This window comes from Ammodytes marinus (assembly GCF_949987685.1).
Source record: "Ammodytes marinus genome assembly, chromosome: 5".
In the NCBI taxonomy this organism is placed as follows: Eukaryota; Metazoa; Chordata; class Actinopteri; order Uranoscopiformes; family Ammodytidae; genus Ammodytes; species Ammodytes marinus.
The window spans coordinates 26,015,007-26,033,692 of record NC_137234.1 but is presented as its reverse complement, the minus strand read 5'-3'; the positions used below and the strand labels follow the sequence as shown (position 1 = coordinate 26,033,692).

General features: G+C 41.0%; 1 protein-coding gene across 1 annotated transcript in view; it reads right to left on the bottom strand.

Moving 5' to 3' along the window:
- Nucleotides 1-18,686, bottom strand: part of lrp5 (low density lipoprotein receptor-related protein 5) — a 62,122-nt gene that overhangs the window by 24,472 nt on the left and 18,964 nt on the right. Inside the window, exons 6-11 of the mRNA XM_080028605.1 lie at nt 16,422-16,618; nt 15,730-15,861; nt 12,800-12,888; nt 12,375-12,593; nt 11,230-11,318; nt 10,768-10,939 (exon numbers count right to left, since the gene is read on the bottom strand). Of these exons, the coding sequence (XP_079884731.1) occupies nt 10,768-10,939; nt 11,230-11,318; nt 12,375-12,593; nt 12,800-12,888; nt 15,730-15,861; nt 16,422-16,618 (898 nt within the window). The remainder of the gene's footprint in view (nt 1-10,767; nt 10,940-11,229; nt 11,319-12,374; nt 12,594-12,799; nt 12,889-15,729; nt 15,862-16,421; nt 16,619-18,686) is intronic.

Below are 18,686 nucleotides of genomic sequence, written 5' to 3'. Positions count from 1 at the left end.
CAGTTACTGCAGTTAGCACACACACACACACACACACACACACACACACACACACACACACACACACACACACACACACACACACACACACACACACACACACACACACACACACACACACACACACACCATTAGGGGTAGAAACTCAGGAATCTTGACTACTCTTGTCCATTTAAGTTGTCCATACTCTTATTCCATGGATGATAAAAGGAACCGATTGTGAAAAAATATGAGTTTGGCGGAAGAGAGGTGGAACTGTTAACCACTAACAACAGATTTCACCCTTTACAAAACATTTGCTCAAACGTACTGACTATTTTATATTTGACTTTGTCATTATGTATTAAACTCTGCAGCAGCCCAAATTCGTCTGCTATGAGCCAGGGGAAAAATATATCTAAGAGAGGAAAAAGGCCAGAATAATATTAAGAAGAAGGTGTTGTTGTTGCTGTGTTGAGCCGCGGAAGTGTTAGCCGGCTCTATCTGTTCAATGAGCACTAATTTAAATAACCATTCAGAGGGTGGGAGTGAGCAAACACAAAAAAAATAAACCATTCACTTTGATGGGCCTCTGATCCAAGGGAGTTTCCTGACCCCCGCCACAAAAAACCTATTCATTTTATCACTGTGACACAATTAGACATGGGCCATCCCAGTGAAAAGATGGCAGAAAAGACTCTCTCTCTCTCTCTCTCTTGGCCCCTCTCCTCCTCCTCTCATGCTGTTTTCAGGTTTTCCTTTTGGGTGTGAGAAACGTCTCATTTCTTGACGGACACGGTGGGGAAATGAGACAAAAAGACAGAAAAGAGAGCAAACAGAAAAGTAACAAAAGGTCCGATTGGGATTGGGACATGAGGCAGAAGTCAGCCCGAGACAGGGCGGTTCACATATGCTCTTTCGCATGCACACGCACGCACACACACACACACACACACACACAAGGATATTCTCTGATAAACACAATGAGAGACGCAGGATGAAGGGGAACCACATAGAAAACAGAAGGGTCACGCAGTGTTTCCCCTAGACCCAGAGCCATAAAACTTTGCACCAAGCAGGGATGCACTTCAATCTTCCCAATGCTTACGGCTGTGTCCATACGCAACAATTCTATTTGATTTGACTATTAAAGGAATACTTCACCTATACTGAACCGGCGTTCTATCATTATAAAATCACTATTATAATATAATGAATGAGGTTTTACTTCCCTCAGTCTTTCATCAGTTTTCCATTGCCGCATAAAAAACTCTTTCTGCCTTTTATCAGGCTAGGATGAACCGTAAAATGCTGAACATTGATACCACATAGGATCTCAGAGTTCAATTCACCTTCATAGTTCCACCGGTGAAGTAGGTCTTTAAGTCCGTTCTAGAGCACATGAACACCTGACTGCAGCAGGGATCATTTAGCGGTCATTTATAGTAATACACTAAATCATTGCAAGCTTACAGAGAACTGTTCAAACTAAAGGTTATTTTCATTATCCACTGAACTACTTTGTACATTTGTGTATGTATTATTGTCTTTAAAATATAAGAAGATTGGAAATATATATATATTTTTTTAAAGTGGTCCATTACAATTTCCACTGACCACAGTCTGACATTAAAATTAAATGAATCATACTCGGAGTATTGTTCTTTTTCTCATTGAATTTCTATATTTTTCTACCATGGAAACAAGAAATGTCTAGCCATGGAAACACTTTGCTAAGCACGGATTTTCATTTTCTTTGATGGTATATGATCTTAACTCATTAAGGTTCCAGGCTTTTTCCATAGTTTTATTGTATATCTCTGTAGCTAAATGGGTGATTTATGCTACAGCCATTAGATCATACTGATACAAGTTAAATGTTTCAGAAGCAGCTGTTTGTTATTATTGTTTTCGGCTAACGGTTCCTGCCGCTTAAGACAGTTGCCCCCCCTCATTTGCTGCTTCCCGAAGTGGTAGGTAGGCAGGCTACACACACTCACCTGCCTGTTTTTTTAAGAGGGTTGGAGTGAAGGACAATGACATAAACATGCTGCTTGTGTATAGGCCTGTGTGCTGAATGCATCATGTTCACAATACAATAATGCCTACATTACTATCTATCTATCTATCTATCTATCTATCTACAGGGTTTTTCCTGGCTCAGAATGGGCCTTTGGGGGGTCAGTACGCGACCGACTTTTTTTGGGGTCGCGACAGTAAAGGCAAACGGTTTGTGTATTTTAAGAGGGGTGTTGGGTTGGGAGAGGGGAGTTTCTGTCCAGCTCAAGAGCATTTCAGTCAGCCTGTCAATCACTGTGTTACCATGGAGCTCACTGACACTTATGAAATCACAATAAACAACCTATATATGAAGTCAAAATACTAATAATGACTAGGCCTACCTATTTAGGCCTAATACTTTAATTGTTTCTAATTGATCTAAACCATGGAAGAAGGTAGGGCTGCTCGATTATGAAAAAATCATAATCATGATTATTTTGAGTAATCACATTGTGTTATCACGATTATTAAAGACAGTTAATCATTGATTTAAGAACATTATGCATTTATTTTACTTTTAACAAGGTTTTTTTCTAATAACACCATGACTTTCGACTTTAAACAAAGGCCTAATTGAACTGAAAACAGAGAATAGAAATAGGCTAAATAAGTGAAACATATTTTTAATAATTTAAAAAAAAATATGTCAAAATAAAAATAACCAGTTGTAAATGGTGTTGATAGGGCACGTCTTTTGCTAGCATTGAATGTAAGGGCATGATTTATTTATGTCATGGAGCTGGTTGGATAGGCAGTTGCATTGTAGTGTTGACAGTTGTGGTGGCAGGAGTCAAGGAGCTTTAAACTTCCTGTGTTTTTATTCATTGATTGCTTGGTCATAGACCACTATGACTCGACTTAAAGTGAATAAACAAATTGGTCGGGATGTTTAGAGGTGCAGATCAGGTCGTAGGCTATATCACTTTTCTTTCTCTCTCTCTCTCTGTCTCTCTCTCTCGGTCGCGTATGTCACGTTACTCGCGTGTGACAAATCTTGCACATTATTTTAGTCTGTTGTGAGTCTGAAGTGTTTTCAGACAACACAATTAGTTTTACCTTTATTCTCGTCATCTAGAAGTTTTTCAAAACACCCGGCAATGCGCAACATCTCCCTCCTACTCTGGACGAGCCGATAGCTAAACTCAGGTGAGGGAGGGGCCGAGTGGAGCTCACGACTGAAAGGGTGCGCTGCATTTATAAGCCTGCATGCCCCGGCGAGCGGAACAATGATAGTTTAATAACGATTATCCCCGACCTGATTTATTTTTTTACAACTGAGATTGCAAGTAATATGACTGGAATGGCGCGGAAATGGAAACACATTTGGAGCCGTTTTAAGTAGATTTTTATTTATGTATCTATATATATAAAAAAAAAAACACTTTGGCGCTGAGGATTTTCCTTTGGCGGGCGCTAAAATTCCTTTGGCGGGCGCCAAAATTTTTTGAATGCAGGAAAAACCCTGATCTATCTATCTATCTATCTATCTATCTATCTATCTATCTATCTATCTATCTATCTATCTATCTATCTATCTATCTATCTATCTATCTATCTATCTATCTATCTATCGGGTTCATCCACACACCAAACTCTCTCATCCATGTCTATATGGACCTTTCTTTGTGCTCTGGTGCATTGTCATGTAGGAACTGTTCCCACGAAGTTGGGAGCATAAAAATTGTCCAAAATCTATAATGACACTTGTAATGTAGGACTGATACCAGCTTCATCTCCAGTGTACTGGTTAAAGAAGTGAGCAGAAAGCCTAGTTGCTTGCTGCCTGTCAGGGACTTGGATCCTGTGTGTGTGTGTGTGTGTGTGTGTGTGTGTGTGTGTGTGTGTGTGTGTGTGTGTGTGTGTTTGCCTGTCCTTAGCTGCCTGCTCCATTATTAACGCCTCCAAGTGTTTTAAAGAAAAGGCTTCACTATCTCACAAAGCCGTCTCAAATCGTCTTTCACAGTCCTCACCCAGGATAAAGCACGGAGCCCCTCAGAGACCGATGTCCACACACAAAAACTGCATTTCAATCTTTTATCTAAATTGATCCATTCAGTTCATTTGCCAGGCAGCTATCAAAGGCTGAGCGGACCTAAGGCCAACCACTGATCTTTACTCCTCTTCCTCTTGCATTTTTTAAGATTTTATACTTTTCTATTTTTCTTATGTTACTGTGTAATGGTTCTAATGTTATTCTGCACACCACATGTAGTCTTATTGCAGTTAGCCCTATGTCCTGTCATACTATACACTATATTTATAGTTAACACATTCCAGCTTCAAAATAGTCTAGCTATAGTGTTATGTTAACCCCTAGCCTAGAAGCAAGTTTGAAATATGCAGATTAGGTGGGTTCTTCTCTGCTAGCTGGCTAGAGCTAAAACTCTAATCACAGATAACGACTATCACAATGCGGGTTAATCCACTTTCTTGGTTAACCAAAGTTTTTCTTCATTGGTGCTCATTTTATTAGTCTTTCCTTAAAGGACATCCTGACTTCAGTTTATATCAGACTGTTCCTGTTGATGGACATTTTTGGGTACAGTACAGTGTAGGGTTGGGCCATGTTGCCCATAGCCACATTGTCGTGAGCTACTGCAACACACACACAGAATAACGCAGATCAAAAACAACATATCAATTGTGTTTGGTTACAATATTTATTAATTTATATTGAACTGCTTCACTTTGGTTTTAATCTCAGTCTCAAGTCAGGTGATCACCAATCGATGGCCGACGGACCATTCCATGGCCAATCAGCACGACCCTAGTACAAGGCAACTGCTCCGGGGCCCTACGTCTGTGTAGTGTGAGTGGAGGACAACCAACCCCTACGTCTGGGATGCCTCGCCACATCCACAGAGAAAAAACAAGAAGCACCGATTTAGTCTGGGTTTGTTGCCTTCCTATCACGATGACAGATAGGAACACAGAGCGCTATAAACAAACATGGCAAAGAGAAAGGAGTGAAGTCGTTAGATGGAACTATCCCTGCGTTCCAATCCCCATACTTCCCTACTATTTAGTATGGTAGAAAAAGATTAAGGATGTCCCAATACATGCACGTCAATTGTAGTATGCTGAAAATACATAAATGTCCCACTAACTCCAATAGCATTTTGGAGTATTCGTCTTTATTCTTGACATTTCTCGACATAATGAAAAAAAAACTTTCTTATCTGATTTTTTCTCTCTCCGGTGGCTCTAAAACTCTTCTGTACTTTAGTATGTAGTATAGTAAAAAGAAAGAGTATGTGATTTGGAACACAGGGCATGAGACTGAAGACAGGTTTGTCATCCTGTCCCCTGTCTTTGTTATGTGTCAATGAGCGCCAACAGAGCAATATCAGAGGCTTTTCACAGCAACCCGCTGAGTAACTGCTGCTCACAGCTAGTAGCATCAAGCTAACAAATCATTAATCATCTCCATGGTAACAGTTGTCGAGGAAGTACTTTGATGACTTACCGCTAGGCTAACTCAAGTGAAATTGGTATTAGCACTGAGTAGTCTATGGTTGGAAGGTATTAAGGTTATTACCGTATACCGGGGATATTAAAAAATAGCAAAGGGTATTCCTTTGAATACCTTAAACAAACGTACAGATGTACTGGAATGCAAACAGGTCTGAACTGAGTACTTCTTAAAAGCGTCCATGTCCTGAGTAAAAGAACGCAATACATAGCCTCTCTGCTCTGATAGTATAACAGGGCAAAGCAACAAATACAGGCGTTTTCATAAGTGGGCCGTATGCTCACTCACCATTGGTATAACTTACTATTTGATAGATAGAGGAAAATAACAACATTCCCATTTGAAATGCAGTAAAGGGAGACAGTGTCACAAAATGGAAAATTCTCAAGTACAGTACAAGTGTCCGAACTGCACAGTACTGGAGTAAATACATGTTGTGTGGGGGGTTGTTTGTACACACACTCAAGTCTGTTCAGGTTAAGCATTACAGAAACAAGACACAGGCAATAGGAGAGGAGCCATTGAAAGAAGGTGCAGGGCCTTAAGCTGGGGAAATTCCACCATATACACACCTCCCTGCCCTGTGAGTTCCACCTCATGCACACACGCGCGCGCACACACACTCGCAGGCAGTCACCATATGGCTCTCTGCAGTGTGATTGAATGGCGCTTTGTAAAGTCTATCTGCATAATCACAACAAAGCAGCCGTTTTTTGTGTGTGCCGAAAAAGCAACACATCAGTGAAAGACGCACACACACACACACACACACACACACTCCTTTTCAAAAGCAGTGTGTCCGTGCTGTTACGTCAGAGGATTTTTTTTCCACAGATGAGGGGGTGGGGTGGGAGGTTGCAAAGGGGGAGTCAAATTTCTTGAAAAAATCCTTGAAAACAGAGAGAGAAAGAGGGAGAGAGAGAGAGCTTTACTTCAGTGCTCTTGGTCAAAGTCTTCAGTCTGCTTTAGTCATTTCTCATTCTCTCTCTTTTCCCCTTTCAAAAGGTAAAGCGCTGGGTGCTGTTCAGTTTTCACTTGTTTGTCAGGCTCGCAAAAAAAAAAGTAGAGGGACAATCCAAATATGAAACTAAGTAAAACAAATTAAAATACACTAATTGGAGCAGGTATTTTACATGCATTCTCTCTCCATTCACGTAACCTCACTACATGGGCCTTCTGTGTTCTTCATGCTACTTGGACCATATGATGCCCAAACCAAGCAAGATTAATTGTATTTATTTTTTTATATATATTTTTGAGAAATTTTTTGGAGGGATGAAGACAGACAGGAAAACGGGCGGAAAGACACACAACACAGATCCCTGTCTGGATGTCACCATCGAATTGGCATGAGCCACTTGGCTAACCAAGATACTTCACAAGTTATGATTGTATTTTAACTAGGGCTGTCAAAATTAACGCGTTAACGCAGGGTGATTAATTTCTGGAATTAATGCGTTAATTTTTTTTAACGCATTTAATGCATGTGCAGAATGATCCGCCCCGTGCATCCCACCCGCTCTACACTACAGTCACTCTTACGCTGTGGCTGACCCAGGATCAGTAGCTGCACACAGCCAAACATAGCAGCACGCTAGTCTATGTTTTAAACTACTAACCACGGACCTATAACTGCTGCTAACGGCCACGTCTGTGTCACGGCTGGCAGTTGCTCTCGGAAGCAACAGGAGAAACATTCTGCTCCGTTCACGGGAGGAAACAAACGTCTGCAACACACACAAACACACACACACACACACACACACACACACACACACACACACACACACTGTAGCGGAGGAAACTGGTGGATGTATCGGTACCGCGCTGATCTGCTTGTATCACAGGTTTCACTTCAGAGGTGTCGGCCAGAACAGCACTTGTGGCCAAAAATGTCAGACTATAAGCATGAGACGAGGAGAGGAGGAGTAGGCCTATGGTTTATCCGCTCTTTATTTTCCTTCTTTCACAGACACAGCAGCATAGATCGCAGGAAAAGAAACACAGGCTTAAACTCCGCTCGTGACTCGTGAGGAGACGTTACAACAGCTGTTGCGACCCGCGAATCGTGGCCGTTAATAACATGCATAAACTATAGCCTAACTTATAACAGCGATCGGGACTGCATGTAGGCTACTTACTTACTCACGGGTGATTCCCATAAACTCAAATAAACACGTTTCACATGTGGAATGATCGATTACTGCGGCAAAGCTCACACATCCGGCCGAGGGAGAAGAGAAAGGAAACTTACTAAACAGACTCTCCGGCCGACTGACGTCACGGCAGCTAACTGACAGTTATCCACACTGAATAAAACACATCTTAACACACTGTAAAACATATCAAACACTAACTTCTGAACTTTGCGGCCTTTTCTACACACAGACACACAAACGAACTGCAATCAGGTTGTATTCAGGAATGCAAAACCATGGATTCACTCAATACATGCCATTATAGCCTATGCTATATTTGCTGAATGCCAAATTTAAGTATGGTGTGGTTGTTTTAGTTGATTATAATTTATTTGCAGTAATTACACCATCATTTGGATTTTCAATGAATAAAAACTACATTTAAATGTATATATTCACCTTCTGTCCTTTATCTTTCAACAATATACAGAAAAAATGGTAATTTTTAAGGCCTATTTCGAATGGTAGAATTAATCGTGATTAATCGTGATTAATCCACGGAATACTGTGATTAATCTGATTAAAAATTTTAATCGTTTGACAGCCCTAATTTTAACTTGTAGTGATCATCTAATGTTCTGTCAGAGAGAGTGAATATAATAAACAATGAACAACATCCTACTACACACACACACACACACACTCAAGAGAGACACAGGCAGCCATACAATGGAAATGTCTTCACACCCAGCAGACCCTTATTTTCAACAGGAAAAAAACAAGGTCAAAACGTGAAGTAAAGCCCTTTGAGGTGGGTCCTTTCAACCTGACTGAGGGGGTGGGGGGCGTGTGTGTGTGGTGTGTGGGGGGGGGGGGGGCACCTTTTCTCAATTAGTAAGCATTCAGCCAGAAAGCTTATACTTTTTTGTTTACTTTTTCTCTCTTCCTCCCTCTGCCATTTAAAAAAAAAATTCTTACAATATTAGACTTATTCAATCCTGCAGATGCCACAACAACCACCAAAGCACAGTGCTGGCCACGATGACCGGGCAAAATCACAGGCAAATGCTGATGAGCAAAAAAATGATAGAGAAAACATACAATAAATAATAAGCGATCGAAGAGTGGTTAACTGGCTGAAAGTGAAACAGAGAGCTAGTGAGGGACATTGACAGAGAAAAGGATAAACACCTGCCTTATTAAAGCAGCTATAGAAGGCTTGGGGGAGTGGGGGAAGGGCAATGAGAGAAACAAGCGCCCCCGTCCAAGCCCTGCCTCACTGCTTTGTGCCCTGCTTCTCAAGACTGGGGCTTGGAGACCTCCTGGGCTCCAAATCACACAAGTTAATGTGACGTTTACTGCTTTGCCAACTTTCGTATACCATGAACACAATCTGGGAAAAAATATCTACAGAAGGTCTGAAACAGGCAGCTATTCTATGGGGTTAAGTGTGTGTTTTCCCAGAGCTGGTTGTCAGTCTGACAAAGTGTTGTGAAAGGGGCTTGACAATAGTGGAAATGCTCATTTAAAGACTCCATACAAATCTGACTTCTTTTCATGCAGAAAAGTGGATCTACTGTCACAGATGGGTAACACAATGCCTTGTTTCCACCGAGCAGAACGGCTCGGTTCGGTGAGGCTCGGTACGCTTACATTGGTGTGTTCATTAGCCAAAAGTTGGCTAGGGCCCCAAAATAAGTGAGCCGCTCCTATTTTCAGTACTCCTCGGTTGGGGTACTAGCAGTCATAAAGGGTGCAGCTACACACTGCCGTCCGTTGATTGGTCGAAAGAATCATTTCCGCGTTAATATGCTGTGTGTAGTCATCTCGGCAGGAGTGAAGAGACTCTTGTGTTTAGCGAAAAATGTCTGGTATTTTTCCTCTTCATTAAAGTAATCCTTGGGCTACACTGTGTCCCGCTGCTACGATGTCACCATAGAAACATATTTGCCGTGGCCAGCGCTGTTAGCTCACTGTTGGCTTGCACCAAGCCGTCTCTGTGCATTTACCGGCGTAGATACGCTCACGAAAAAAACTAGGAGCGGGCTGGTTTGACTAAGCAAAAAACGAGAGACGGCTGACTTGACCGCAGTCGTTCCACGGCCCGATACTTTGACCCATAGTCTGGCGGGGGAGATAGTGATTAAATAAAGCATTCTTAGAATGTTGGTCCTAACCTGGTTTCTGAGGCCAGCACATTCCCCAGACTTGGGATGGCTTCAAACTTGAAACAACAAAAGTTCAATATTTAGTGACTTGACACTTGGCAGTGTGTAGCTACATACAAGGGTTGTGAACGTTTACAAAAATGTTCCAAACGGTTACAGCCTGATTATTATTTTTTTCGTGTACATGGTTAAAGGCCTACTTCACCGGTTTGAATATGAAGGTGTATTGAATTCTGAGATCCTATGTAGTATAAATGTGCGAAAAAAATTGAAATCGGTTCATCCTAGCCTGAGAAAAGGCAGAAAGAGTGGTTTTTTTAACCCTATATTTCTCTTTCTCGTGACATCACAGAAAGAGAAATATAGGGTTAAAAAAAACTTACTTTGTAAATATTACTGTGATGTCTTTTACTGTGACATCACAGTAATATTTACAAAGTACGTTTTTTTTTAACCCTATATTTCTCTTTCTGTGATGTCACGAGAAAGAGAAATATAGGGTTAAAAAAAACACTCTTTCTGCCTTTTCTCAGGTTAGGATGTACCGATTTAAATTTTTTTTGCACATTTATACTACATAGGATCTCAGAATTCAATACACCTTCATATTCAAACCGGTGAAGTAGGCCTTTAACACAATCATTTAAACGTTTTCATTCACGAACCAGGTACACGTGTACACGTCGTGCACACCCCTAGTACATACAGTGGTTAAAAAAAAGACAAAACTGTCGACCAGAGCAGTACAACCCGTACCAAAGCAGAGGAGAGGGGCCCCATCAGTTAGTAGAGGCCAGAGCACACAGGACAACTATCTAACACAATGGTGCGCCAGTCTATTGCATAACTCAACACAATCCCTTTGGATGATTAATATGGGACCAGGCTGTAGCTAGTAACAGCACACACACACACACACACACACACAGACACAAGCTCATAGACGTACCTCTATCTTGTCGGTTTTAGCGTCTCCCCAGTATAGCTTGCCCGCTGCGTGGTCTATAGCCAGTCCGTTGGGCCAGCCCAGAGAGCTGTTAAGCAGGACAACTCGCTCCATACCGTCCAGGTTGGCCCGCTCGATCTTGGGATGCTCGCCCCAGTCAGTCCAGTACATGTAGCTGTAGAGAGACACACAGATTAACCACAACACACATTTTTACAAACAGCTCCTGCTCAATTGTAGCTGAGGTGGTTTCAATCTTTTTTTTTTTTTTTTTTTTTTTAAGATTCTCAGAAATGTGTATTTCCACAAACCTGTAGCTGATAATTTCTTGACATATTAAATGAGCTTCAATGGAGAGTTTCCAGACCAACAGACGCAGCAAATTTTATTTGCCAGCGCCTAGCGGCAGGTCTGGATTTCCAGGCTGACAGAGAACATGAGGTGAGGGCTCACTCCATAACCTACCCATTGACAGGGTCCAGGACGATGGCTCTGGGTTCATCTAGGTTCTCAGAAATCAGGATTTTCCGAGAGGTTCCATTCAGCCTAGTAACCTAGGAATAACACATGACACAATTCAATATTAAAAATACAACACTTGTATGTAAATAAACAATGTTAATATATCCATCCAACCTGCTTGTCTTTTTCTCTTTTTTTAAGAATCAACAGCCCATGTCGGTTGTTTTCTGTCTAAAGGTGGAGTTGGCGATTCTGTCAAAATCAATGAATACCTCCTCACAGTCCACTACCTTTACATACTGTGTGTGTGTGTGTGTGTGTGTGTGTGTGTGTGTGTGTGTGTGTGTGTGTGTGTGTGTGTGTGTGTGTGTGTGTGTGTGTGTGCCAAAATAAAATCCAGCTATCTTCAAAAAAGGCGGGCTCCACCTTTAAAGCTGCAGAAGGATAAACCAGTGAGGCTTGAATAGGTCTTTGTTCACATTTATCAAACAATATAGAATTGCATCATGTACAAGGGTGCTTCAATTAATTAAGACACGAGTGAGTATTGTACACCTGCATTTTTGCTCAAGCAGTGTTTTTAAGTTCCATACTGTATATGAGGTGATGTAACAAAGTAAGGAACACTTAAAAACTGACAAACAGAACCCTCAAAAAAAAAAAGCAAAAGCTATTTTAGTCAGTCAGCCTGGTCCGTCAAAAGTGCAAGGGAATGTCAGGGAACTAAACACATAGCAATCGTTTACTAAGCCGTTAAAACAATGTTTGATCAATACATATACATGTCAGCACTAAGATCATTTGTTGTGAATGTGGTCAACACACTATGTATTTTTTTTATTATTATTTTTTTTCACTGGTGCTTTGTGTTTTGTGTTCTGTTGTTTTACCTTAGTTAGTCAGTTCAGTTTGTTCTGTGATGTCCTGTTTTGTGCTCTGGGGTTCCGTCATGTTTATGTAGTTTTTTTATCTTGTTTAATTGTATTTTCTTTTAACATCGATGTCAGGGGGATTACAGATGAAAAAAATTGCCTTTTGGCTAATTCTGGCATTTTTAACCCATGTATGATCATGTGTTTTATTCATTTGCACTGTCCCCTTCTTAAATAAACTGAATTGAATGAATACAAAGGTCTGTGGGCTCTTACCTCTATGCGGTCAGTGCCAGTGTCAGTCCAGTACAGGTTCCTGGCCACCCAGTCCACAGCGATGCCATCTGGGTGATTGATCTCCGTGGTCACCAGCACCACTGCATTGCTGCCGTCGATGTGGGACCGTCGTATGGCCCGCACCTCGTCATCTGTCCAGTACACGTAACCCTCCACCGGGTCATAGTCTATGGCTATGGCATGGCGAATGTCTTCCACCTGAGGATAAGCATGAGAGTGCACCAAGACTCAAGGACGGATATGTTTGTGTGTGTGTGTGTGTGTGTGTGTGTGTGTGTGTGTGTGTGTGTGTGTGTGTGTGTGTGTGTGTGTGTGTGTGTGTGTGTGTGTGTGTGTGTGTGTGTGTGTGTGTGTGTGTGTGTGTGAGTGAGTGAGTGTGTGTGTGTGTGTGCGTGCGTGTTTACCTGTAGTACTATGTCCGTGAAGTCTGGCAGGTCCAGGGAGATCCTCCTCAGGTCAGTCCGTCGAGCCAACAGCAAAACCTGCTCTGCTCCTGAAGAAAGCAACACAAGTTTGATTCACTGTAATGTCATTTATATCCCCAGAATATCCAATATAATATAATAATAATAATAATAATAATAATAATAATAATAATAATAATAATAATAATAATAATAATAATAATAATAATAATAATAATAATAATAATAATAATAATACATTTTATTTGTAATGCACTTTATATTACTAGAATCTCAATGTGCTACAGAGCAGTAAAAAAAACAACAAGAATAAAAACATTAAAAACAATTAAAATTAAGATTAAAGAGATGCGTTTTAAGGTTTGGTTTGAAAATAGCTGTAGTCTTTGGGGCTCTCATACACTGATCATTTGTAGAGGCCTTTAGTGTGTGTGTGTGTGTGTGTGTGTGTGTGTGTGTGTGAGTAAATCACCGTGGTAGTCTCTAGCCAATGAGGATATGGATCAATGAGCAGAACAAAAACGTGATTCGATGATCGTTCGACTATTAGGCAAGACTTGACCAATCAGAATCGACAAGGGAAAATTCTTAGTCGAGTAGTACACCCCTTATTATTTGACTGATTGACTATTTACTTATAGAACACAGTACGGTTCATAGTTTTGTGGAGTGGTTTTCGAGCTTAGGGGGTCGGGTTCCCTTTAAAGGGTCACCAGATAAATCCAAGGGGTTGTTAGATGACTCATGGGAAAGACCAGTCCATCTCATGTTTTAAACCTTTATCTCAAAAGAAATTAACTATGAACTGTAACCTACTTGTGTAAAAATAGCTAAATAATGTCCTACAAAGGAATAAAGTTTTTAAAAAGTAAAGGTCAATCCATCCATCTGTGCAGAAAAGATTCCAAGCCTGAGCCAAGCATTACTATCACCACTATTCTTGCTCCATCCAGTGTGTAAACCAAAGGGTTGTGCTGTAAAGGAGGCATTCTACACTGTTGGGCCAAAATCACCTCATGGGAGATAATTTACTCTTCTTCTATTGACAGTGAGCTCACATTTAAAGTAGAGTGTCTCCCCCAATCCAATCTCTAATATTTTGTTCTCATTTTTATCACATTTCAAATCAATTCTCTTAAATTTTAAGACTAATAAATTGTGTAATCCGGTCTCAAATAACAATGTCCAATTGCTCAGATATATCAAAACATAACAAAACATTGCTCTGCAAATCCTGTAAATCTTTTTTCCCCTTTGCTGGTACTAGCTGCAGTTTCACAACCAATCAATATCTGGCCTCTCTCACCAATCAAATTTGATTTCAAGTTGTTCCATCGTTACCTAATGACTAAGGCCAGGGGGATAAATGAAGGGGAAAGGATGAAAAGAAAGCTTCTGTGCTTGCAACTCTTTATGCTTGACTTCATTCTGAGACACCACTTAAAGGCCCCTGACAAACTGTCTCTCACTGACACACTCTCCCACACACAAACACACACGCACACACACACATAAACACACGCACTCTGCTGCCAGCGCAATAACAAACGCCTTCAATTTAACCAGCCAAGCAAAACAAATTAGTAGCACGGACACAAAGACACACACACACACACACTCACAAAATGCAGGGCCAGGCTGACACAATAGAGCATTGTGGATTTTATTATCAACAGTGGCTAAGTGATTGGTTGGCATGCTTCATTTAAATGTAATACATTCACATAACCCAGCCTAACCGACACAGACACACTCTAACACAGCGGTGAGTTTTGGGGGGGAATAAGGCTCTATTGTTTTAGCATCGTGGGAATCAAGCTAGCAGAGGTCATTTTTCATTTATTCCAACTGTCCTATCTGATACGCTCTATCTTCCATCACTACATTACACAACAAAGACAATGGCAATGACCGTCAGCAACAGAAAATATACTAAAAGTACCAGTATCCACTGCTAGGGTTGGGTTTTCTCACTAACATACTTCATGTTCTTATCACAGCTTCCAAGATCAAGAATACACTTAAATGTTAACAGTGGCAGCCTAGTTCCATTTTACAGCCAACAGTGTAATAAAAAGACACTTAAAAAAATACTGGTTAAAAGTATCTGATACAATGAAGAGTTTCAAAAATGCTTAGGTTTCCTGGCTTTTCAACACATTATTTTCCATGAGATACTTAATGCAACATATAAGGGCACCGCATTAGGCCTATTTAATTGCCAAGGGTTACATTTTATATGATATCATGAATGTTTAACTATGAGATTCCAACTTGACGTGACTGATAATCAAACGACGCAATCAGCAGGTTTAGCTTCAATGTGATTCAACCTGAAAAATGTGTAACTTACAGAATTATAAATGAATCGGCCACCGCCATCTATCCATCATACATTTAACATTCCATTTTAACTTGAACCCATAAAACTAGTCAGGTCCAGAATTAATAGTCCATTTGTGATTAATTGCACAGCACATGAAAGGGTTAAACTTGGGCACAGGCTCCTACACATAATCAGCAGTAAAAAGTGCTTTGCGCTGGCTGTCCCATTGTTTTCCTATGGAGAGGGCGACAGCGCCTGAGTAAGCGACCACTGCTTCCCTTTACCGCTTGGACCGCTGCACTTAAAGTTCTAATGATTTGAACTTTGACCTAGTCCGCAGCCGACCATTCAAAGCACAGCTGCAGGCTATGTGACGCTACCAAGGAGACCAGAAAGCCACACCAAGCAGAATGGAAGGGAGAGATGGAGGAACTCTATAACACAACATTAGAACATACCAAGATCTTGGCAGGAAAAGCAATGCTTAGCAAAATGCTAATGTTAGCTGAGCTGTATGTGTACATTTGCTATGGACCATGACTTGCACACCGTAGCTTCGCTGTGCCTCTGCTGACTTCAATACCTGGTTTGCACGTCTTTCCATCTGGATTTAACTGGACTCCAGTAGGGCAGGCACAGCTGTAGAAAGGCTGGACCGGAGAGAGCAGGCACAGGTGACTACAGCCTCCATTAGTATGACTGCAGGGAGTCTGGACTACAGGGACAAAGAGAGAGAGAACCAGAGACAAGTCAAGAAGTAGTCAAAGTTAGCTTCTCACAACTCAAAAGGTAAAACATTTTAAGACTATGGTGTTGATCTACTAAGATCCCAAATAAGGAGTGCTAAACTGCGTGAGCATTCTAAAAATTGCACCTTCTGGTGTGCTGGCGTTCTGCGTGTGATCAACGAAGAGTAAAGGCTGTTACATACTCCGCGAGAAGAAAAAACAAAGTTCTCGATGACAGAGCTCCGAGAGGAAAATTATGTCATCTTTCTTCTCGCAGCTCTTGTTCAGCTGTTCTTGCAGCTTGTTCTCGACACATCGTCCGGGCCGAACTTTCTTCTCGCAGCTTGTCCGAGAACTATTGTGTGATTGGTCAGTCTGAAGTCAATGAGGAAAATCAGCTGGCGCTACTATGGTAACAGCGCGTGACGTGTGCCGCCGTGAGGAGTTCGGCAGCACTTGAGTTCTCGTGAAGTATGAAATGTCCTGACCAGAAAGAACTTCTCGCAGCTCAATATGGTTTTGCTGGTTATAAAGACGTGTGACTTACTGTAAGGCTGCCGATGGGCCTCCAGCACCTGGATGTCCATAGGAGAGTAAATGCCACTGAGGATCTCCCTGGTTTTGTCTCCACTGTGCTTGTTACAGGCGTGGATGGAGCGGGTCTGCCAGTCAGTCCAGTATAAGGTCTCTTCAGACAGGGTAAGTGCAAAAGGATGGGTCAGGGTGCCCTCCACCACAGTCTCACTGAAAGACAAAGGAAGGAAAAAATTGTGTTTTTGTGTTGAGAATCCATTAAAAAAATAAAGAAGCTATTTTTTTCTGCCATGGATGTGAAGTAAAATAAATATATTTTGTCGACATAAAATGTACCTATATAAGCAGTTTAACATGCAAACCTGTCATGCACACACCAGTGAATTGTGCAATTTCATGTGTCAAAACATTATTAAACATGTATACTTGAAAAACCAACACCATGTGAAATTCACGTTTTAAAACTGAACAAAAATTGTGATTACACCAGACTACTGCCCCATATTCTTCAAACAAACACAATGAAATGGATATGAGCAACATGTTTGTGTTAATTTGAAGACCAAAGGCAGGAGCTAGCTCAAGGCCTTGTGCACCTGAGTTTTTTTTAAGAGAGTGCAGCAATATAATGCCAATTCATTGTCAAAATTGTCAAAATCCCATAGTACGGACAGGTATTTGATCATGAGGAGATATTCACTGATTTTGACAAAAAGTAATTTTGACAACAAGCATTCTCTAGAATTGCTGACTTGACCTTAAGCCACACGAAAGACGGTTGTCCTGTCTTTAAAGGTTCATCACAATCGGCCTATTGGAGTACTAAATTTCTTGCGTGAAATGTAGTAGGCCTGGTGAGGGCACTAGAGGAAAGGTCAGAAAAGCATTAGGGACTACTCCAGGGACCATGAATACCTAAACCACATTCCGAGGCAATGTGAAGATGTGGTTTCACCTCTACAACACAGATTAAAAAAAATTCAACCCTTCCTTATAAAAACAACACGTTCAAAAGCTTGTGCAGCCTTGGTGAAGGTAGGCCTTTTCTCTGTTAATAGGAGCAAACCCTTTACAACAAGCATGTAACCTGTGGTTCTGTTTTAAAACATACTTTACTTAATTTACAGAAAAATGCACCCCAACAAATGCACTTTGGCACAAGATCGTTTAGAAAATCAACACGCTAGAAACTGGCTTTCATCAAGCAGCTTTTTAAATCGGTGTGTGAGTGTGCGCCTGTGTGTGTGTGCGTGTGTGTGTGTGTGTGTGTGTGTGTGTGTGTGTGTGTGTGTGTGTGCGTGCGTGTGAGTGAGTGTGCAGTAAAAGCAAAAGTCCCTGCCAGCAGTGGTTAAGGGGAAAAAAGAAAGATCAAATTTAACCAACTCCAGATTTTCAAAGCTCTCTTCAGCTTTTGTGTGGGTCCATGCATGCGCAAATTAATACGCAAACAGGCTAATTACTTCATTACTCAAACTGACATGTACATTCAGATTAAAGCCTCCACTTCTAACTGAGTTGTACACACGCATGTGCATGCATAAGTCGCTATTGAGACCATATATTATGTATAGTTCATACTGTGTGCGTGTGTGTTTTTGTCTTAAAATCTTACTTCTGCTATATTTCTGTATAACTTTTTTTTAAAGTCTGAACTGAATAACACTAGAGTATCATACAGGCTGATGTGGCACAAGTGTGTGTTGGGAAATAATTTTCTCAATATTTTGCCCTGATATATATATAATTACAATAATAATTTAATTTATATTAATTCATGCCAACGGAGTGGATGGTTAAATATACCTGCTTTACATAGAGATGAAGCCTGCAGTGTTACATGTAACAGAACTTCCTCATTGTAGTTTTTCTTATGGCCCATCTCTGCTTGTGGTGTTCCCCAAGGTACCTTTCTGGGTCCCTGTATTTTCTTTGTTTTGTCTGTGACACAGTACCAACAAGCATTCATTCCTACCACTTATGCATTAGTATTGCCTGTCACATTATAAAGCTGAGTCTGAAACCCCCATCCCCCCACACCTTTTATATATGCTGGAAGTGGGGGGAAGCTGCATCCCTCACTTACTTCACGCAGTCGTTGGTAAGGTGTAAAGGGATGTAAAAGTTGGAATGGGTTTGAGCTATCTCGTAGGCTCTCTGCTTCTGCCACTTATTAATAAGTGCAAAACCCATTTATGACTTTAAAGGGAGACTGTCTGAAAATGTGGGTGAATATTTGTAATGGATTATTTGCACAATTATCGTCTCAGGGTAAAAAATA